Raw genomic sequence first — 20,173 nt, forward strand, 5'->3', positions numbered from 1 at the left:
ATGTTAATTTATTTCAGTTAATCAATACAAAAAGTGGAACTCACTATATAGATTTATTACAAACAGAGTGATCTATTTCAAGTGTTTACTTCTGTTAATGTTGATGATTATGGCTTACAGCCAATGAAAACCCAAAACTCATTATTTCAGTCAATTAGAATAACAAAAAAACACCTGCAAAGGCTTCCTAAGCGTTTAAAAAGATCCCTTAGTCCGCTTCAGTAGGCTCCACAATCATGGGGAAGACTGCTGACTTGACAGATGTCCAGAAGGCAGTCATTGACACTCCACAAGGAGGGTAAGCCACAAAAAGTGTGGAAGAAAAAGGTGCACAAGCAACCGGGATAACCGCAGCCTTGAAATATCGTTAAGAAAAGGCCATTCAAAGTTCTGAGGGAGATTCACAAGGAGTGGACTGCTGATGGAGTCATTGCCTCAAGAGCCACCACACAAACACGTATCTAGGACATGGGTTACAAGTTTTGCATTCCTTGTGTCAAGCCACTCATGACCAATAGACAATGCCAGAAGCGTCTTACCTGGGCCAAGGAGAAAATGAACTGGACTATTGCTCAATGGTCCAAGGTGTTTTCAGATGAAAGTAAATTTTGTAGTTTATTTGGAAATCAAGGTCCCAGAGTCTGGAGGAAGAGTGGAGAGGAACACAATCCAAGCTGCTTGAGGTCTAGTGTGAAGTTTCCTCAATCAGTGATGGTTTAGGAAGCCATGTCATCTGCTGGTGTAGGTCCACTGTGTTTTATCAAGACCAAAGTCAGCGCAGCCATCTACCAGGCCATTTTAGAGCACTGCATGCTTCCCTCTGAAGAAAAGTTTTTTGGAGATGGAAATTTTGCCATATATACTTGAGTATAAGCCGACCCGAGTATAAGCCTACACCCTTAATTTTGCCACAAAAAAACTGGGAAAACTTATTGACTCGAGTATAAGCCTAGGGTGGAAAATGCAGCAGCTACCGGTGAATTTCAAAAATAAAAATAGATGCTCCATACCGTTCATTATGGCCCCATAGCTGTGCCATATAGTGCTCTGCACCGTTCATTATTGCCCCATAGCTGTGCCATATAGTGCTCTGCACCGTTCATTATTGCCCCATAGCTGTGCCATATAGTGCTCTGCACCGTTCATTATTGCCCCATAGCTGTGCCATATAGTGCTCTGCACCGTTCATTATTGCCCCATAGCTGTGCCATATAGTGCTCTTCACCGTTCATTATTGCCCCATAGCTGTGCCATATAGTGCTCTGCACCGTTCATTATTGCTCCATAGCTGTGCCATATAGTGCTCTGCACCGTTCATTATTGCTCCATAGCTGTGCCATATAGTGCTCTGCACCGTTCATTGTTGCCCCATAGATGTACCATAGAAAGCTGTGCCATTGCTGCTGCTGCAGTAAAAAATGCCATACTCACCTCTCTTGCTTGCAGCTCCTCAGCGTCCCGTCTCGGCGTCTCTCCGCACTGACTGATCAGGCAGAGGGCGGCGCGCACACTATACGTCATCGCGCCCTCTGACCTGAACAGTCACTGCAAGAGGACGCGAAGACAGAGCGGCGCCCGGCGGGTGGAACGTGGACAGGTAAATATGTAATACTTACCTGCTCCAGGCGTCCCGCTCCTTCCTCCGGACAGCTGGTCTTCGGTGCCGCAGCCTCTTCCTCTATCAGCAGTCACCGTTACCGCTCATTAGAGAAATGAATATGCGGCTCCACCGCTATGGGTCTCACGTGACCGCTGAACAGGGGAAGAGCTGCGGCACTAAAGACCGTGGGACGGGCAGGGGGAGCGCCAGGAGCCCCGGAAGCAGGTAAGTATGCCTCAGCGCCCTCTCCCCCTCCGACCCTGCCGCCGACCGTGACTCGAGTATAAGCCGAGAGGGGCACTTTCAGCCCAAAAATTTGGGCTGAAAATCTCGGCTTATACTCGATTATATACGGTAATTCTCCAGCATGACTTGGAACCTGGTAACCAATATCTGGTTTAAAACAGTATCACTGTGCTTGATTGGCCAGCAAACTCACCAGACCTTAACCCCATAGAGAATCTATGGAGTATTGTCAAGAGGAAGATGAGACACACCAGACCCAACAATGCAGACGAGCTGAAGGCCGCTACCAAAGCAACCTGGGCTTCCATAACACCTCTGCTGTGCCACAGGCTGATCGCCTCCATGCCATGCCGCACTGATGCAGCAATTGATGCAAAAGGAGCCCTGAGCAAGTATTGAATGCATTTACAGAACATACATTTCAGTGGGGCCATCATTTTGGATTTTAAAATAATTTTTCAAGCTGGTGTTATAAAGGATTCTAGTTTACTGAGATAATGACTTTTGGGTTTTCATTGGCTGTAAGCCATAATCATCAACATTAACAAATACTTTAAATAGGTCACTCTGTTTGTAATGACTCTATATAATATATGAGTTTCACTTTTTGTATTGAAGAACTGAAATATATTAACTTTTTGATGATATTTTAATTTAGTGAGAAGCACTTGTAGATCCACAGATCTATCGCAGTAATGAGAAAGTCTGTGTTCCCTTAAAATATATTTTACCTCAGAATTGAGAATTGAGATAATGATTGATCAATTCTGGCAGAGAAAGAAGCAAATTTCTCTGATGAGATACATTACAAAGCTGCTTATTTTTATGTATACTATTGATTTATGAAATAAAAATTAAAACAACGGTTACACTAACCTTTCAGCTATGCATGACAGTATAAGGCTTAATGGCTTATTTTTCTCTTCTGAACTCACCGGTCAAATCAAAAACGAGCTGAACTTATATTTTTGAGACATTTATATTAGAATGTTTTTTTGTCCTACAGTCATGTATAATAAATAATAGAGGTAAAATTAGAAAACAGCACACTTAATAACACATTATGGTGGGGAAATTAACACATACATAATAATCAAGTTTAATTATATTCCAACTGCTTTGTAGAGACATCATATACAAAAAAGTAAGAATTTTTAATTCAAAACATATACTGTGAATTCTGAACAACAAAGTTTTACTATTATGTATTTAGCCCTCATAATTGTCGTTCTTCAGAAATTTTGCCAAAATCAACATAAAAGGAAAAAGAATAGTCCTTAATTTTGGTTACCACCATAAGGGGTCCAGTCATGTTCTGATTAAAAAAAATAAGTAAAACAAGGAGGATAATATGGAGTTAAAGGCTTTATTCTATCCTCTAACTAAATTCCAACTCTGTCCACTCGGGAATAATAAAAAAACAAAAAAGACATAAAAATGTGCTCATTTAAAGGAGCCCTTAATTACAGACATCACTGTCTAACATTCGGGTTGACTGCTGTGGTATAGTGCAAGAATCAGCTAAAACTGTATTTCCATTTTATTTTATGCTACTGTTAAAGAGATATCTGGGACTTTAAAAAAAAGAAAAGGCCTAATCTCCAACAGGCATGTAGTTGCTAACAGAGGCAACTATCTGCCTGATGTCCCTGAAGCCGGTCATTAACCGCTCCTGCTGGAGATTCAGCTGATCCCTGTCAATAGAGCAGCGGTTTCCCTTCCTGTTGGCATGGTGGGACTACTGGGAGTCATGCTGATTTACATGCCGGAAGCCTCCGGGTATGCTCACACGTAGCTTTTTTTCATGTTTTTTCTTCTATATGAAAAACACAAAACTATGGACAGAAAACCGGAATGGAAATTGTGTGAATTTTTGGAGCATTCTTTAATATGTTCTGGCATGTTGGTTTACAGCTAACCCATTTTGATTTCAATTTTGAAAATTGAACATTGAAAAACAAAAAAATTTGAACATGCTGTTTTTTTTTGTTTTGCTTTTTTAAACTGTCCTACAGATCACACAATGCTAGTAAAATAAATGTACTTAAATTTCATTTTAGGGTACTTTAAAATGAGTTTTTACTGTACAAAAAACATGCATCAAAAATGCATGTGAACAAGCAGTTTAAAAGTATTTGCACATACCACAATGACTGTGAAGCAGAAATCTGTACCAAACTGCACAAAAATAAATAGATTTTTTTCACCAGTTGCATTATTTAAATAAGGTATGGCTATTCAGCATCTTTAAAATTGGCATTATTTGTAAATGCCATATAATTCCTTCACCTAAAAAGATTGACCTTTTTTTGTAACCCTCAATAAAACGAGACAACCCTTTAATATATTGCAGTCATTGCAATCTTCTGACTGTCTTCATAAAATATAAAAGTTCCACCAACACTAGCAGGGGAAACAGTAGATTAGTACTTTGATCTCTGTCCCGAGAGGAATGAAGGTTTACAGGGCAGAATTGGCTTGTGTCATCCAATTGCCAAAATGTTCTTGAAAAGAGAAGTACAAAAACAATACAGTCCAAAACTAATGCAAGTAAAAAGTACTGTATCCTAGTTATATAAATGTTTTTCTAATGATATCTTCTTGTTGCTGGTGGTGTAGAGTCCCAATTCCCACTGCAGGCGCAGGAAGTGCAGGTCTGCTTACGAGCTGTAGCTAGAATGACAAAAAGTACCCATAATAACATTTTGTGTTGTTTCAGAAATCAGAACTAGCGCCAAAAATGAGATGTGTAGGTGATGGACACAACGCCCCTCCTGCCTCACCCTGCACAAATGTTTAGGTATTATGCGCACATCGTCTTTTGCAGGTGGATTCAGCCTGGATCCTGCCTGAAAAAGCGCTAAAAATGCCAAAAAGAGTCAACATATCCTCAGCAATGTAAAAATGACTTGCTGTGAATATGTTCAGTCTTTTTTAATTTATTTTAATCGTGAAGCGGGTGAAAGAAGTGAGCTGACCATTCTTCAGTAACTTCTGCTTGGAAGCAGCCACTAATGAAAAAATATTCATCAGAATCTCTATTTAGCTAGTAAAGAAAAGATTTATAGGCGATACATTCCTTAAAACAGCCATAAAAACAGACTGGACAGATTGTGAAAAGTAAACCAGACCTCTCAAATTCTGAGAGAAATTCATTAGAAAAGCTTATTAATTTTGCTTTTCTAACAATTAGTAGTTCCTATACAACAAGAGCAAACACCATTCCATTCAATATAAAAACTATTTCCTTTATTCACATACAAATACAGTGCAGACAACAATAGAGTGGATACATACACAGATTTTATTCTATTATTGTCTGTATTCTAAGCGTACAAATTAAGACATTTTTTTGTAGAACTTATGAAGAGGTGATTGCTCTTATTGTATAAAAATTGCTGGTAGTTTCGGGAGAGTCACACCCAATGATTACTAACTAGGCTGTATTGCAGGAAAGTTTGTTTAAAAATGTTTGGGAATATTTAAAAAAAAAAAAAAAAAAAAAAAATTCTCACCACATTACATATGACTCATTAAAAGCACCCTAGAGTCCTTTGTTTTAATTTAGTTACATTTTCTTAGGGATAGCTTGTAGCCTGCTTTGTTTTCATGTCACACTTCGGGTCAGAAGCATCTTCTAATCTTCACTGCCTACATATGTCACTTTGTCTAGGGCTGGCTTCGTAGCCAGTATCAGCAACTACTGTATATGACTTTGCTAGTCCCCACAGAGGCATCAAGTAAAATGGCAAAATCCATGCAATTCAACAGCAAGACAAATCAAAATGAACTGTTCAACTACTAATCACTTTTTTTTTGTGAGATTCTATTTATAAAGAACTATACACAGATGTGTCCTTCTTTAACTAGTTTCTAAGTCTGATATACAGTGATACGAATGCCATGAGATGTTAAAAGACAAAAAAAAAAGACAACAAAATGTATACATGAAACAGAATCTGTCAACAGGATCAGCCCTCTTAAGCACCATCTATATAGGCATGCAGATATCTGCTATATAATTGTCTAAGGGTCACTTCCGTCTTTCTGTCCTTCTGTCTGTCACGGATATTCATTGGTCACGGCCTCTGTCTGTCATAGAATCCAAGTCGCTGATTGGTCTCGCCAGCTGCCTGTCATCGCTGCCGCGACCAATGAGCGATGGGCACAGTCCGGCGGAAAAATGGCCGCTCCTTCCTCCCCGCAGTCAGTGCCCGCTCCGTACTCCCCTCCGGTCAGCGCTCACACTGGGTTAATGGAAGCGTTGACCGCGGTGTAACGCACTCGGTTAACCCTGCTATTAACCCTGTGTGACCAACTTTTTACTATTCATGCTGCCTATGCAGCATGAATAGTAAAAAGATCTAATGTTAAAAATAATAAAAAAAAAATTGTTACATACTTACCTTCCGGAGCCCCCGGATCGAAGAGTCCGGTTACCGATGCTCCTCGCGACGCCCCGGTGACCGCTCCATGCATTGCAGTCTCGCGAGATGATGACGTGCGGTTTCGCGAGACCGCTACGTCATCATCTCGCGAGACCGCAATGCACTCTTCTGACCGGAGCGCGTGATGAGCATTGGTAACCGGCCGCTTCGATCCGGAAGGGGAGTATGTAACTATTTTTTTATTTTAATTCTTTTTTTTTTTTTTAACAGGGATATAGTGCATACCACGTGACTGGCCAATATACTACGTGGCTCTGTGCTTCATACGTGGCTGGGCAATATACTACGTGGCTGGGCAATATACTACGTGGCTGGGCAATATACTACGTGGCTGGGCAATATACTACGTGGCTGGGCAATATACTATGTGGCTGGGCAATATACTACGTGACTGGGCAATATACTACGTGGCTGGGCAATATACTACGTGGGCTGTGCAATATACTACGTGGACATGCATATTCTAGAATACCCGATGCGTTAGAATCGGGCCACCATCTAGTATAGATATATATAGACTGTCTGTCAGGTGTAAGCTAAGAGAGATACTCTATATGTAACTAACAGCTTTAATTTGTTAGTTATATATGGAGTGGCTCTGTTCACTTGCACCTGTTCACATTTGCCTGTCTTTCTGTTTGGAATTGATGGTCAGTTTTTTTTTTATATTTGTAATACACACCTTCTGACTGAGCACTCCACCCATCAGCCTATGGTGGTTTTAAATAGAGCTCGATCCTACTTGCCGATATAATTGTAGGCTTTTCGCTTCAGAGAGGTATCATGTTTGGTCAGGGTTCCAAAAAAGGGGTACATCTTTACGCTAGATGTTGGACTCACATGAATTGGCCAATTTTTGCACTCAGTATCCTCATTTTTTACTTATCTTATTTAGTAGTAATGCAATTCCAATTTCATACATTCAATGTTTACACCCTATAGCGTTTCAGAGTGCAGCTTTAATTTGTTAATTATATATATATGGCCATGTAGGTCACAGAAAGTGGAACAAAACGATACCTCGATATTTGCTATCCTACATCTCATTCCAGACAAAGCCACATTTTTCTTATATGTAAATGAGCTGTTAAGATCTATGGGCCGGACACTGACCTGCATGAAAATCTGCCTCCTGAGTTTATATTGCATGAAAGAGGGCATTACCAGAGTGAGACCTGTAATGACTGACTCTTTGCCCTCATAATCACACACAGCGCTGCAGTGAGATCAGAGCTAACACAGTACAGCTACAGTACACTGTACTGTGTTAGTTCTGATAATCACACACAGCTCTGCAGTGAGATCAGAGCTAACACAGTACACCTACAGTACACTGTACTGTGTTCGTTTTGATCTCACTGCAGAGCTGTGTGTGATTATGAGGGCAAAGTGTCAGTCATTACAGGTCTCACTCTGGTAATGCCCCCTTTTTTCTCAGGGAGATCAGTGTCCGGCTCGTAGATATTAATAATTTAATTGCATATAAGAAAAATAGATTACTCTGGAATAAGACATTGGATAGTAGATATCAAGGTATCATCTTATTCAATTCTCTAGGATCTGAATGCCCATACAAACAGTTTAGGATTGTTGAGCCTATTGACAGATTACCTTTTACTGGATGGCGTGATAGTACTGAATTATCACAACCAATTGTGCATCTCAAGGCAATTCAAGAAATGTTAAGGGTGGACACATATGTTATAAGATATAGCCGTATGTAAGTTTAATAGTAAACTACATAAACATTATATAGAAACCTTACCTTTCGCCCCAACTGTTTCTCACACCTAGGTGCAACAAAAGACCAAGCACCCATATTTTGTGGCTCTTCTTGGCTCCAAATGAAATCTTTAAAAAGAAGAGTACAAGTAACTAACCTTGAATATAACTTTCTATTTATTGTAGCTAAAACACATCATTGACTGTGGTAAAAATCAATTAATAAAAATTGTAGACACATTGTGGATTCCAATAATCACTTTCCTTTAAAAAAAAAAAAAAAAAAGGACAGTATTCCATTTGAAATATCCATCCATTTGAATACATTAATCGTAAATCATGAAATGCTACTGAAAATTTAGCATGGTGAGATTTGGCTGTGGGTATACAAAACATCCCACAATATGTAAACACTAGATGGTGGCCCAATTCTAACGCATCGGGTATTCTAGAATATGTATGTATATAGCAGCCACATAGTATATAGCACAGGCCTTGACATATTCTTGAATACCCGATGCGTTAATACAGGCCACGCAGTATATAACACAGGCCAAACCGTATATAACACAGCCCACGCAGTATATAACATTGCCCACATAGTATATAACACTGGTCACGTAGTATATAGCAGCCATGCAGTATATAACGCAGCCCACGCAGTATATAACATTGCCCACATAGTATATAACACTGGTCACGTGGTATATAGCAGCCATGCAGTATATAACGCAGCCCACGCAGTATATAACATTGCCCACATAGTATATTACACTGCCCACGTAGTACATAGCAGCCATGTAGTATACAACGCAGCCCACGCAGTATGTAACAGAGCCCACGTAGTATATAGCAATGTGGGTACTATATGCGTGGTTAAAAAAGACTTAAAATGAAAAATAAACATATACTTAGCTTCCGAAGGACAATTGAAGTCCTGGCGCCTGTGTGCGGTGCACGCAGCAGATTCTGGTCCCAGGGTTGGTATGAGCGCAGGACCTGTGATGACATCACGGTCACATGACCGTGACGTCATGGAAGGTCCTTCTCGCATAGCATTCTTGGCACCGGAACCTGCCGCTTGCACTGCCAAGGACAGCGCGCCACGTCGGAGGGTGAGACTAACCTTTTTTTTTTATTATTATTATTTGTAACATTAGATCTTTTTACTATCGATGCTGCATACGCATCATCAATAATAAAAAGTTGGTCACACACGCGGCATAACGCGGTCCATTAACGCTGCCATTAACCCTGTGTGAGGGCTGACTGGAGGGGAGTATGGAGCGAGCACTGACTGCGGGGAGGAAGGAGCGGCCATTTTGCCGCCGGACTCTGCCCGTCGCTGATTGGTCGTGGCAATGGTCGTGGGTGTTTTACCACGACCAATCAGCGACTTGGATTTCCATGACAGACAGAGGCCGCGACCAAAGAATATCCGAGACAGACAGACAGACAGAAAGACAGAGACGGAAGTGACCCTTAGCCAATTATGTAGTAGATAAGGGTTAATAATTTGCCCTACATTCATATTAACAACTTAACCACAATTGTCTACAGGGGGCAAAACTTAAAATGTCACATTACTAAGTTTTGTATGTGTAAGTAATTGTGGTTTTAGATGCATTCAAATACAAAATTGTATTTTTTTAATCAAAAATTATTATAATGCCAAAATTTCTAGATATTAATAATTATACTTTTCACTTGTTTTAAGCAAAGTCCTCCTTCAGAACAAAAAAAGCAGATCCTTATTGTAGCATATATGATATAGGGTCCTAAAGGAAGCTTTATTAGATGCATTAACCACAGATAAGAACTTTTACAGAAACTTGAACCCACCTTTAGCCTTTGGATATTTGGCCATTTCATGCTGGAGGGATTCTAATGGAAATGGGCATAGTTCTTCTATCCTAATAATGGCATATTTGTGTCTTTGTTCTCCCAGTGTTTCTTTATGTTTAGCTAAAGCATAGTAGTGTTTCCCAGAACAGAAAATGACCGTGGTAACACTGAAGGGAAAAAAAAAACAAGTAGCAGCGATGTATTTGTGAAACTTTATAGAAGTCAAGATTTCATTTTATAAATGTAATTTTTAGTTAGGTCAAAGAAGTTTTATCTTCGCAACATTTGGCCCATTGTCTGGATATAGTAGATAGTAATACAATAATGTATCACTATGCTTTCAAGGCCTTTCAGATTCGTCTGATAGGTGAGAACTTGTACTGTTATAATATATACTAATTATCTGTGGACGTGAACCTGGGCAGTGAATCCTGCCCCCACTCCATTATCCTTGATCTTGAGTCACTTCTGAAGTCTTCTCATACAAGGTGACATCCTTGACAATGACAACATAAGGATGTGGCACATTCCATTGTGCATACAAAAGACTTCAGCAAATTAATCCCTTCACTACATGGCGGATTTCCATTTTTGCCGTTTGTGTTTTAGTTTTTTCCTCATCTCCTTCCAGAGTCATAATTTTTTTACTTTCTGTCCACATAGACTTCTGACTAGAGTTGAGTGAATTTGATCGGGCCAGGGCTTATTCGGCAAGCTATAGCACTTACCGAATAAGCTGCAGAGGGCACCTGGCTTGCTCAGGCTGATCAGCTGTTCGGCTCCGCAGCTGCATGTGTTACGGCTGTGTGACAAACGCTACACATGCATGGAGAGCCCAACAATTGTAGTGCATTCCCATGGCACACGTATGTTATACTACCAACAATGTGCTGCATGCTAGACTAGGATATCACAGAGTCCCTCAGGTCAAAATAAGACATACCAATATGCATTTTTCCTTTGAACCATGGTCTTAAATATTGCATGCTTATTTTTAGTCACAGACTCTCATGTAATGTACAGAAAAATGATCCCAAACATCTACGTCTCTGTGCAATATCAAAAGAACAGCGGAAACACAATATGAGTGCAAAATTAAGGCTCTGAACAGACCGTTCAGATGGATAGGTGAGTGAACCTTTTTGGAACTCTTTTTATATAATAAAGGGGTGTAATTAATCAATCTACCTTTTGGGGTCTGCAGCAAGGTCGCCTAGAACAGGTTTAAATGTACTTCCTGGTGCCATATCTTCAAAACTGGAAATTGCAGCCTGCAAAAGAAAAAGAAAAAAAAAGTGAAAGAAATAGAAGAAATTAAAACAGTCTAAACTCATACACATGGTCAAAATTCTTGGAACCCCTCGTTTAATGACTGAAAAACCCACAATGGTCACGGAAATAACTTGAATCTGACAAAAGTATTAATAAATAAAAGATCTGTGAAAATGAGCAAATGAAAGTCAGACATTGCTTTTCAGCCATGCTTCCACAGAAAGTAAAAAAAAATAAAACTCATGAAATAGGTCTGGACAGAAATGATGGTATCGTTAACTTAAAATTTTGTTGAACAACCTTGTGCGGCAATCACTGCAATCAAACGATTCCTGTAACTGTCAATGAGACTTCTGCACCTCTCGACATGTATTTTGACCCACTCATCAAGAGCAAACTGCTCCAGTTGAGTCGTGTTTGAAGGTTGCCTTTTCCAGATGGCATGATTAAGCTCTTTCCAAAGATGCTCAATAGGATTTAGGTCAGGGCTTAAAGAAGACCACTGCAGAATAGTCCAATGTTTTCCACTTTGCCTTTCTTGAGTATTTTTAGCTGTGAGTTTTGGGTAATTATCGTGCGCAGGACCCATGACCTGCGACTGAAACCAAGCTTTCCAACACTGAGCAGAACATTTCTCTCTAGAATCCCTTGATAGTCTTGAGATTTCATTGAACTCTGCACAGACTCTAGACACCCTGTGCCAGATGCAGTAAAGCAGCCCCAGAACATACTAGAGCCTCCTCCATGTTTTACAGTAGGGACAGTGTTCTTTTCTTGATATGCTTCATTTTTCCATCTATGAACATAGAGCTGATGTGCCTTGCCAAAAAGTTCCATTTTCGTCTCACTGTCCATACGACATTCTCCCAGAAACTTTGTGGCTTGTCAACATGTAGTTTGGCAAATTCAAGTCTGTCTTTTTTATGATTTTTTTTCTCAACAATGGTGTCCTCCTTGGATATCTCCCATGAAGTTCATTTTGGCTCATACAACGATGGATAGTGCGATCTGACACTTATGTTCCTTGAGCTTGAAGTTCACCTTTAATCTGTTTAGAAGTTTTTCTGGGCTCTTTTGTTACCATTCATATTATCCGTCTCTTTGATTTGTCATCAATTTTCCTCCTGCGGCCACGTCCAGGGAGGTTGGCTAAAGTCCCATGGATCTTAAATTTCTGAATAATATGTGCAGCTGTAGTCACAGCAACATCAAGCTGCTTAGAGATGGTTTTATAACTTTTACCTTTAACATGTTTGTCTATAATTTTCTTCCCATTCTCCAGAGACAACTCTTTCCTTCGCTTCCTCTGCTCCATGTTGAGTGTGATACATACCATGTGACCAAACAGCACAGTGAGTCTCTGTAGCCCTATATACAGGCCCACTCACTGAATCCAAGATTGTAGACAACTGTGATGTTAGTGGACACACCTCGATTTAACATGTCTCTTGTCACATTTTTAGGGGTACCATCATTTCTGTCCAGGCCTATTTCAAGAGTTTTTTTTTTTTTAAATTCTGTAGAAACATGGTTGAAAAGCAATGTCTGACTTTCATTTGTTCATTTTCACAGATCTTTTATTTATTATTATTTTTTTGTCAGATTCAAGTTATTTCTGTGATCATTGTGGGTTTTTCTGTCACTAAACAAAAGGTACCAACAATTTTGACCACATGTGTATATGGTAAATAACTTAAAAAATAAATAAATGATATACGATATATTATATGTGCCTATGTACATATGTAATGTTTTCTTTTTTGGAATTCAGACATTTCTTTTTTTAACTTTAGTGATATTCATAGAGAATATTGAATTGATGGAGAATAGTAAACCTCAGTTGTTATTATTATTACGCATTGCTTATAGTTCGCTATCATATTCCACAGCGCTTTACATACATCATCATCACTGTCCCCATTGAGGTTTACAATCTAAATTCCCTATCAGTGTGTCTTTGGCGCGTGGGAGGAAACCGGAGAACTCTGAGTGAGAAAACCCATGCAAACACAGGGAGAAGATACAAACTCCTTGCAGATGTTGTCCTTGGTGGGATTTGAACCCAGGACCACTGAGCCACCGTGCTGCCCAGTCATTGTGTCATGTCTTTCCTTGTTCAAGCAGCAGACAAATCTTTACATAAACTGTTCAGCAAAGATCTTGTATGGGAGAAATACTTTATTTTTTTTAATGGTGTAGAAGTACTTTGTTGGTGACAAGTCACAGTTTACACAGAATTTCATTCGCAAATTACCAGCATGGCTACCACAACCACAGCGACCTTTTATTTTATTTGAATAAATATTAGTTCAGCCATCACTTGTTTTTGGCTATAACCAAAACCAAACCTTGTAGCTGTGTAGCAGATGAGTGGAATATACGAAGATGGTTGCACTCAATTGTGTTAAAGCATGTCAATGTGAAATATATGTAATGTGAATAGCAAAAATGGCTTTTGAATATTAGGAAAAATACATGAAAAATACATGAGACGCTCTGCACAAAATTTGGACAAATAATGTCTGCCCATCAACCAACGTCAAGGTGGCCTCCTGAGTCTGATGGGTCCCTGACCAGTGTGAACACCTCCCTAATACTAATGTCTGAATGCATGGGTGAATGTGGACACCTCTCTCAGTAAAGCCTACATTTATGGGTTGGCAGGAACCAGCTGTGATTAAAATCATATGTTGAAGGGCAGCGTGCTCAGTCAGAAAGCTAGCATACAAATAATAGAAAAAGGACTTGCACATCAAAAACTAGTCTGAACAGGTTCATACCAAAAAACAGCTACTTACATGTACAATATACAAAGATGGTTGCACTCAATTGTGTTAAAGTATGTCAATGTGAAATATATGAAATGTGAATAGCAAAAATGGCTTTTGAATATTAGGAAAAATACATGAACGATACATGAGACGCTTTGCACAAAATTTGGCCAAAGTTCACACTGGTCAGGGACCCATCAGACTCATGAGGCCACCTTGTTGTTGGTTGATGGGCAGACATTATTTGGCCAAATTTTGTGCAAATTTTGTGGCTAAAACATGAAGTTGGTTAAGAATTTGTTAACAATGCCCCAAACTGTGATTATGGCAAAGAGGGCAAGTAAATAATCTAAAAGATAATATAGTTTTACATTTTATAATCCTTTTGGTGACTGTATAGCTCTACTTTTTACTATTTAATTTCCATTTCACGGTTTACTAATATTTTAAATTATGGGTTAAAAAACAAAAAAACAACAACAATACTTTGTGAAGTGGCATCCAAAACTTACTGGTACGCAATAACACTTTGCACAATATATAATGTCCCAGATTCATTAAAACTGATGTTTTGTACACCGGTCTTAATGAAGGCCATGCAAGAATAAGATGCACAGAATTCCTTTAGAGGTGAACAGCACTTAATGAGTTTGGTGCATCCTACTAGCGGCACATATTTCGCCAAAAATATTACTCTATTTAAAAATTCAAGTAACATTTCTGGTGTACAAAACGCAGGCACTTTGGCTGAATTTGAAGATCGGCGTAGCCACCCCCCATCCAGGCTCCTTCCCAGCCTTACCCATTTTGGAAGAGTTGTTTCAATGTAGCATGAAAAGTTCTAACACCAAAATGTCTATAGCTGTGCAGAACTCTGTGTTGTGCAAAAAATTTGCTAGACTTCAAAGTGTTTTACGCCAGTTTGTTGGCAAAAAACACTTTGACGAATCGCCTGTAATGTGTTTACTTATCAAAAAATGACCACAATCAAACTTGTTTGCCATGGTCTACAATTCTTCGTTGTGGACAGCAGTTTGTGTGATTGACATAAATGTGGAGGACGCAATTTAAAAACACTGGTTAAAATATGCTACCACATTCATCCAGCATCCCGAAATCCAAAATGTAAATGACTAGGCTAGTAGACAGTACTATGGTTTTGTTTTTATTCTTGGCATTATAGAATTACAAAAAGAGAAAGAAAAATAAATAGTTACCGGATATCTGAGTAACATTTTTGGAGAGGCAACAATTAGGGGTTTTCTAAAATTTCTTATCATTTGCCGGCGTAACAAATGAAAATATTGTGCTGGTGTTGTGGGATGAGCAACGCACATATTTACAGTATCACAGTCTACGCCTTCTTCTCTACTGTCACACATCTATGAACAAAAAGGAATAACACTGTTTCAAGTTAACGTGTTCCGGAACACTAAATAAAAAAACAATTGGAAAGAAATGTCCAGGGGAAATTTAAAATGAATATACATTTCTCCCATATAGTCACCCCACATGCTGCCCTCTGTTTGCCTGTTGCTGCTTCCTCTGCTGGCGTTCTTGACTTCCTACATTCAAGTTGCTATGGCAGTGACCTAAGGGGCACAGCGGTAAAACTAAACCTCACCTTCTCATCACAGGAAAGGTAGTGGAGGTGTAAGTCAACCTTAACACTGTGCTGCCATCATTTTATGCTGTAGGACTAGAAATGTAGACTCAGCAGAAAAGGCAGCAGTAGGCAAATGGAGGCAGCAGATATTGTGACTATACATGACAAATGTATTGTAACTTTTATGCAACAGGTTAAAAGGTTGAGATGTTCTATACACAAATCCATATCCCTTGCGAATATGCTTCAGTTTGCAGGGTTTTACCAATGCCTCCCCTTCGTAGTTGGTCCCAGGAATTTGACTTGAGGCTTGTGCCCAGCGATCAGAGAGGTGCGTGAACACAAAAACATTTTAGTGGTAAACATTTAATTATTCTCTTTTCAAATCCCAATGGTAGAAAATTATGTTAGGCACTATGGGGTCAACATCCTCACTGCATACCTAGATGAATTAAATGGGTGTAGCTTGTAAAATGGGGTCACGTATAAAGGGTTCTGCTATTTTGGCACCACAAGAGCTTTGCCAATGTGACACAACACACTCAAATCATTCTAGCAAAATCTGAACACCAACATGATGCTTCTTCCCTTCTGAACTTTGCGTTGTGGCTCAAAAGTAGTAGCTTTCAACCACATATAGAGTACTGGCGTAATCAGGAGAAATTGCACAAAAAAATTGTACCATTCATTTTCTCCTATTATCTGTATGGCTGTATGGTATGGCTGTTTACTCTAATAGCTAAGCCAGCCCCCTCCTCTGTTAGGGCCAATGAATAGTCAAGGAAAGGGGCTAACTTGGCTATTAAAGAGCAGCCAGCCCTCCCCCTTACACACAACACTGGTAAGGTGCTGGCACTGAAAAGGTTTCTCCTATGTTGAGCACAGGAACGAAAGTGGGGCTGGAGATGGTTAACGAAAAGCAATGATATACCGTACCTTTCAGACCACAAGACGCACTTTTTTCTCCAAAAAGTTTTTGGGGAAAATGAGGGTGCGCCTTAGGGCTCATTTCCATTTGCGAGACACACGTCCGTGTCTCGCATGTGAAAACCAAGCTGAGGCGCCGGCACTCCAGAGCGGAGCGTGCAGCCGCATAACAACACATGGAGCTGCACGCTCCGCTCCCAAGTGACGGCGCCAGAGCTAGGTTTTCACATGCGGACACGGACGTGTTTCTCACAAGTGGAAAGGAGCCCTTATGGTCGCAATACACTTACAAATCCTGCGGCTGTGGAGGTGCGGCGGGGCTCTGTGGTGTGGTGGTGGCGGACTGTGCTCTGGGACAGCGGCTCTCTGTGCTCTGTCGGGAATTCTGTCAAAGCCTGGAGGCCCCTGCAACTGCTGCCATGTTGCGTTGGTAGCCTCCGGGAAAATGGCCACTGGGAAGATGGCCACCGGGCCGGGGGCGGCGCATGCTCAGATTCAGATCTCGTGCCAAGGTCTCGGGAGACAAGATCTCGGGACGAGATCTCATTGCCGAGATTTGAATCTGAGCATGCGCCGTCCCTGGCCCGGGGCTTTGACGAAATGCCAGCGGAACCCCCCACGGAGCACAGAGAGCCGCTGCCACCACACCAGAGCTCGGCTCGGCGGCCATGTTCTCAGAGGCCACCACAATATGGCAGCAACGGATGTGCGAGGGCCTCCGGGCTTTGACAAAATGCCGGCGTTGCCCCCCACGGAGCATAGAGAGCCGCTGCCACTGCACCGGGGCACAGCACCGGCGCCGAAGCACAGCCCCCCTGCCCCAGCACAGCCCCCCTGCCCAGAGCCCCAGCACAGAGTCGCCACCCCTGCCCCTGTACAGAGCCGCCACCACCGCACCAGACTGGGATGGGATTTCCCGGAGGCCATTGCACCAGCCTGGACCACCGAACGACCCCTGTGACCACTCCTCCACCTGTGCCGATCCCTTCCCTGGTAAGCTGTATTCGGATTGTAAGACGGACCCCCAATTGACACTTTTTTTTCCTCCCTATTTTCCTTCTGAAAATTTGGGGTGCATCTTATGGTCCGATGCGTCTTATTGTCTGAAAAATACGGTAAGTGCGTTTACAGAAATACCAAATCTATCTCTCTAATTTATCAAGTGGACAACCAATATGAGTGGCTAATCTTTTATTTGCTTTGGAAGTTAGTGTTACATAGCAGAATAATAAAATCTGGCTTTTATATTTGCGACTACCTGTAAAAAGCGTTCAATGCGGCAGGAAGAATGTTCTGGACCAGCACCATCATAACCGTGTGGCAGAAGGATCACAATTCCACTCTGTAAAAGCCACTTTGCCTCACCTATTTGGGCAAAAAGAAATTTAGCCATGTAGTATGAAACTGATATATTTTGCAGAATTTGGCCACTGTCACAAATATATTTCCATAAAATCCCGAGTACAAGGGGGTAGATGCTAATGCATACTTACATCAGTTCCGGTCCAAAAAAGGACAATGAGATGACAGATCGCCGCAGGAGACAGATATGAAATCAGAATTTTCTATCCTTCCATTGGAAACTGACATTTTGCATTGCTGTGTCTTATTTTTACAATAACTAACTCAGTGATTGAAAATCTGACTAGCTGTCTAATATAGTATTAAAGAAAAAAAGATTTGTGATAAATTGCAGGTTTGGCATTTTACAATTTCAAAATTAAAATCCTTTTTTTTGAGTTTGAAGTGATATATTTCTTTTTAACTATGACCGCACAAAGCGTTTGACAAAACTGTACAATTACAACATATTTTATTGCAGTGTTTGCTGCAGTGATCCAAAAGTCAGAACTCAATGCAAATCTATGAGAGCCAGATCGAGGCCAGAACAAGGCTCTTATAAACTTACACAGAGCTTGTGACCGTTTCCTTTTGACCTCTGCTCACTCAAAAGTTGCGGTGACAATAAGGGAAGAGCTGAAGATGGTGGCTGGTAACCATAAGGCTATGTGCACACGTTCAGGATTTCTCGCAGAAAATTCCTGAGAATTCCGGACATTTTCTGCAAGAAATACGCAAGAAAATCACATGCGTTTTTGCCGCAATTTTGACGCGTTTTTGCCACGGTTTTTTCCGGACACTTCCCAATGCATTTTGGAGTGGGAAATCCGCAAAAAAAAACGGAAAATTAATGAACATGCTGCGTTTTTTTGCCGCAATGCATTTTTTTCGCGGAAAAAAACGCATCATGTGCACAAAACATGCGGAATTCATTCTAAATGATGGGATGCTTATTGTATGCGGTTTTTTTGCGGTTTTATAGCGTTTTTATTGGGAAAAAACGCGAAAAAACCGCAACGTGTGCACACAGCCTAAGGCAAAGGTCAGGGAACTTCGTTTAGTAGCACCACTCCAGCGCTGAACTAAAAAGTACACTGGACTGGTGCTTTGAATAGCAATTTCATAACACATTTGCCAAAAAAGTGTTATGTTTGGTAATCCTGAGCTTCTGTCTACTGACCATTAATTATCACCAAAGCTATTCTGATAAGAAATGGTCGGGGAGAGGGGCTGCTCACAGACCGGTACACATGTGATCTACTGGCAGGTAACAAGCACAAAACCCCCATTAATATATCATCTGCAGATACGTGAAAAACTGAGATTCATGACATTTTATCTTACCGATATCCACACTACAGTGTTAATAAAGGTCAAATCAAATGGTTGATGAGTAGTGGATGAGCAAACGTGCTCAGAAGTCTTTTCAGAGCATGCTCGGGTGTTATCTGAGAATCTAGGCGTGCTCGCATATTATGGTCGAGCCTCTGTGGCTGCAGGATTTGCAGGTGTTAGACAGCCTCAACACATGTGGGGATTGTGTAACAAACAAGCAATCCCCAAATGTGTTAGGCTGTCTAATAGCTGCAAACCATGCAGCCGCAGAGACTCAAACATAATATATGAGCACACCCAAGATGCTCTGATAATACCTCAGCGTGCTAGGATAAGATGATATTCAAGCACCTTCGCTCATCACTGCTGATGAGGCATTCATTCCATGCAAAACAACCTGGTAAAATACAGTGACTAAAGACAATGAAAAGTTATTACATTCAGTTTTCAATTTACTTTGGTAACAGCATTAAACTTTTTAAAAAGAAACAGCAAATACATCTGATTTAGGGTAAGAAAAAAAACATTACATAACTTTATTTATGTAGTCACTTTGATTGGTTTATTCTCAAATGCAGTCTTTTTTACTTTAAAAGTTATTTAATACTATCCTACCTCCAGAAATGAAGGTGTCAAATATTATCTGTGCTCCATTGAAAAAATCTCCAAACTGTGCCTCCCAAATTGGCAGCAACTTGGGACTTTCAATACTCATGCCGTATTCGAATCCAAGGACAGCTTCCTCTGATAACGCACTATTGCTTACCTGTAGTTAGAGGGGAAAAAAGGATAGCTATAGTAAATAGTGGAATGATAGCATGCAGCCTTTTCTTGTTAAAATAGAGCGTTGCTAGTGAGCAGCAATTGTATGATCAAAAGCAATTCCAGGATGAAGTAAACGACAAAATGATTTACATGTTGGAATTCGTATTAGCAGGTGTTTGTTGCTCTCCAATTGCTGGAAATGTTTAGTCTTTTCTCAAAATAAATCTGAAACTTGATCCATTATAATTGGATTTTTTTTACAATTGGATTTTTCTGGATCTATTACACAATGGAA

General features: G+C 40.4%; 1 protein-coding gene across 1 annotated transcript in view; it reads right to left on the reverse strand.

The window, feature by feature from the left end:
* Nucleotides 1-2,806: 2,806 nt before the first annotated feature.
* Nucleotides 2,807-20,173, reverse strand: part of DHTKD1 (dehydrogenase E1 and transketolase domain containing 1) — a 59,964-nt gene continuing 42,597 nt past the window's right edge. The window contains exons 11-17 of the mRNA XM_069765217.1: nucleotides 19,729-19,879; nucleotides 17,696-17,802; nucleotides 15,122-15,286; nucleotides 11,050-11,132; nucleotides 9,859-10,028; nucleotides 8,060-8,145; nucleotides 2,807-4,519 (exon numbers count right to left, since the gene is read on the reverse strand). Of these exons, the coding sequence (XP_069621318.1) occupies nucleotides 4,418-4,519; nucleotides 8,060-8,145; nucleotides 9,859-10,028; nucleotides 11,050-11,132; nucleotides 15,122-15,286; nucleotides 17,696-17,802; nucleotides 19,729-19,879 (864 nt within the window). The 3' untranslated portion in view covers nucleotides 2,807-4,417. The remainder of the gene's footprint in view (nucleotides 4,520-8,059; nucleotides 8,146-9,858; nucleotides 10,029-11,049; nucleotides 11,133-15,121; nucleotides 15,287-17,695; nucleotides 17,803-19,728; nucleotides 19,880-20,173) is intronic.

Source organism: Ranitomeya imitator, chromosome 4 (genome assembly GCF_032444005.1).
Source record: "Ranitomeya imitator isolate aRanImi1 chromosome 4, aRanImi1.pri, whole genome shotgun sequence".
NCBI lineage: Eukaryota > Metazoa > Chordata > Amphibia > Anura > Dendrobatidae > Ranitomeya > Ranitomeya imitator.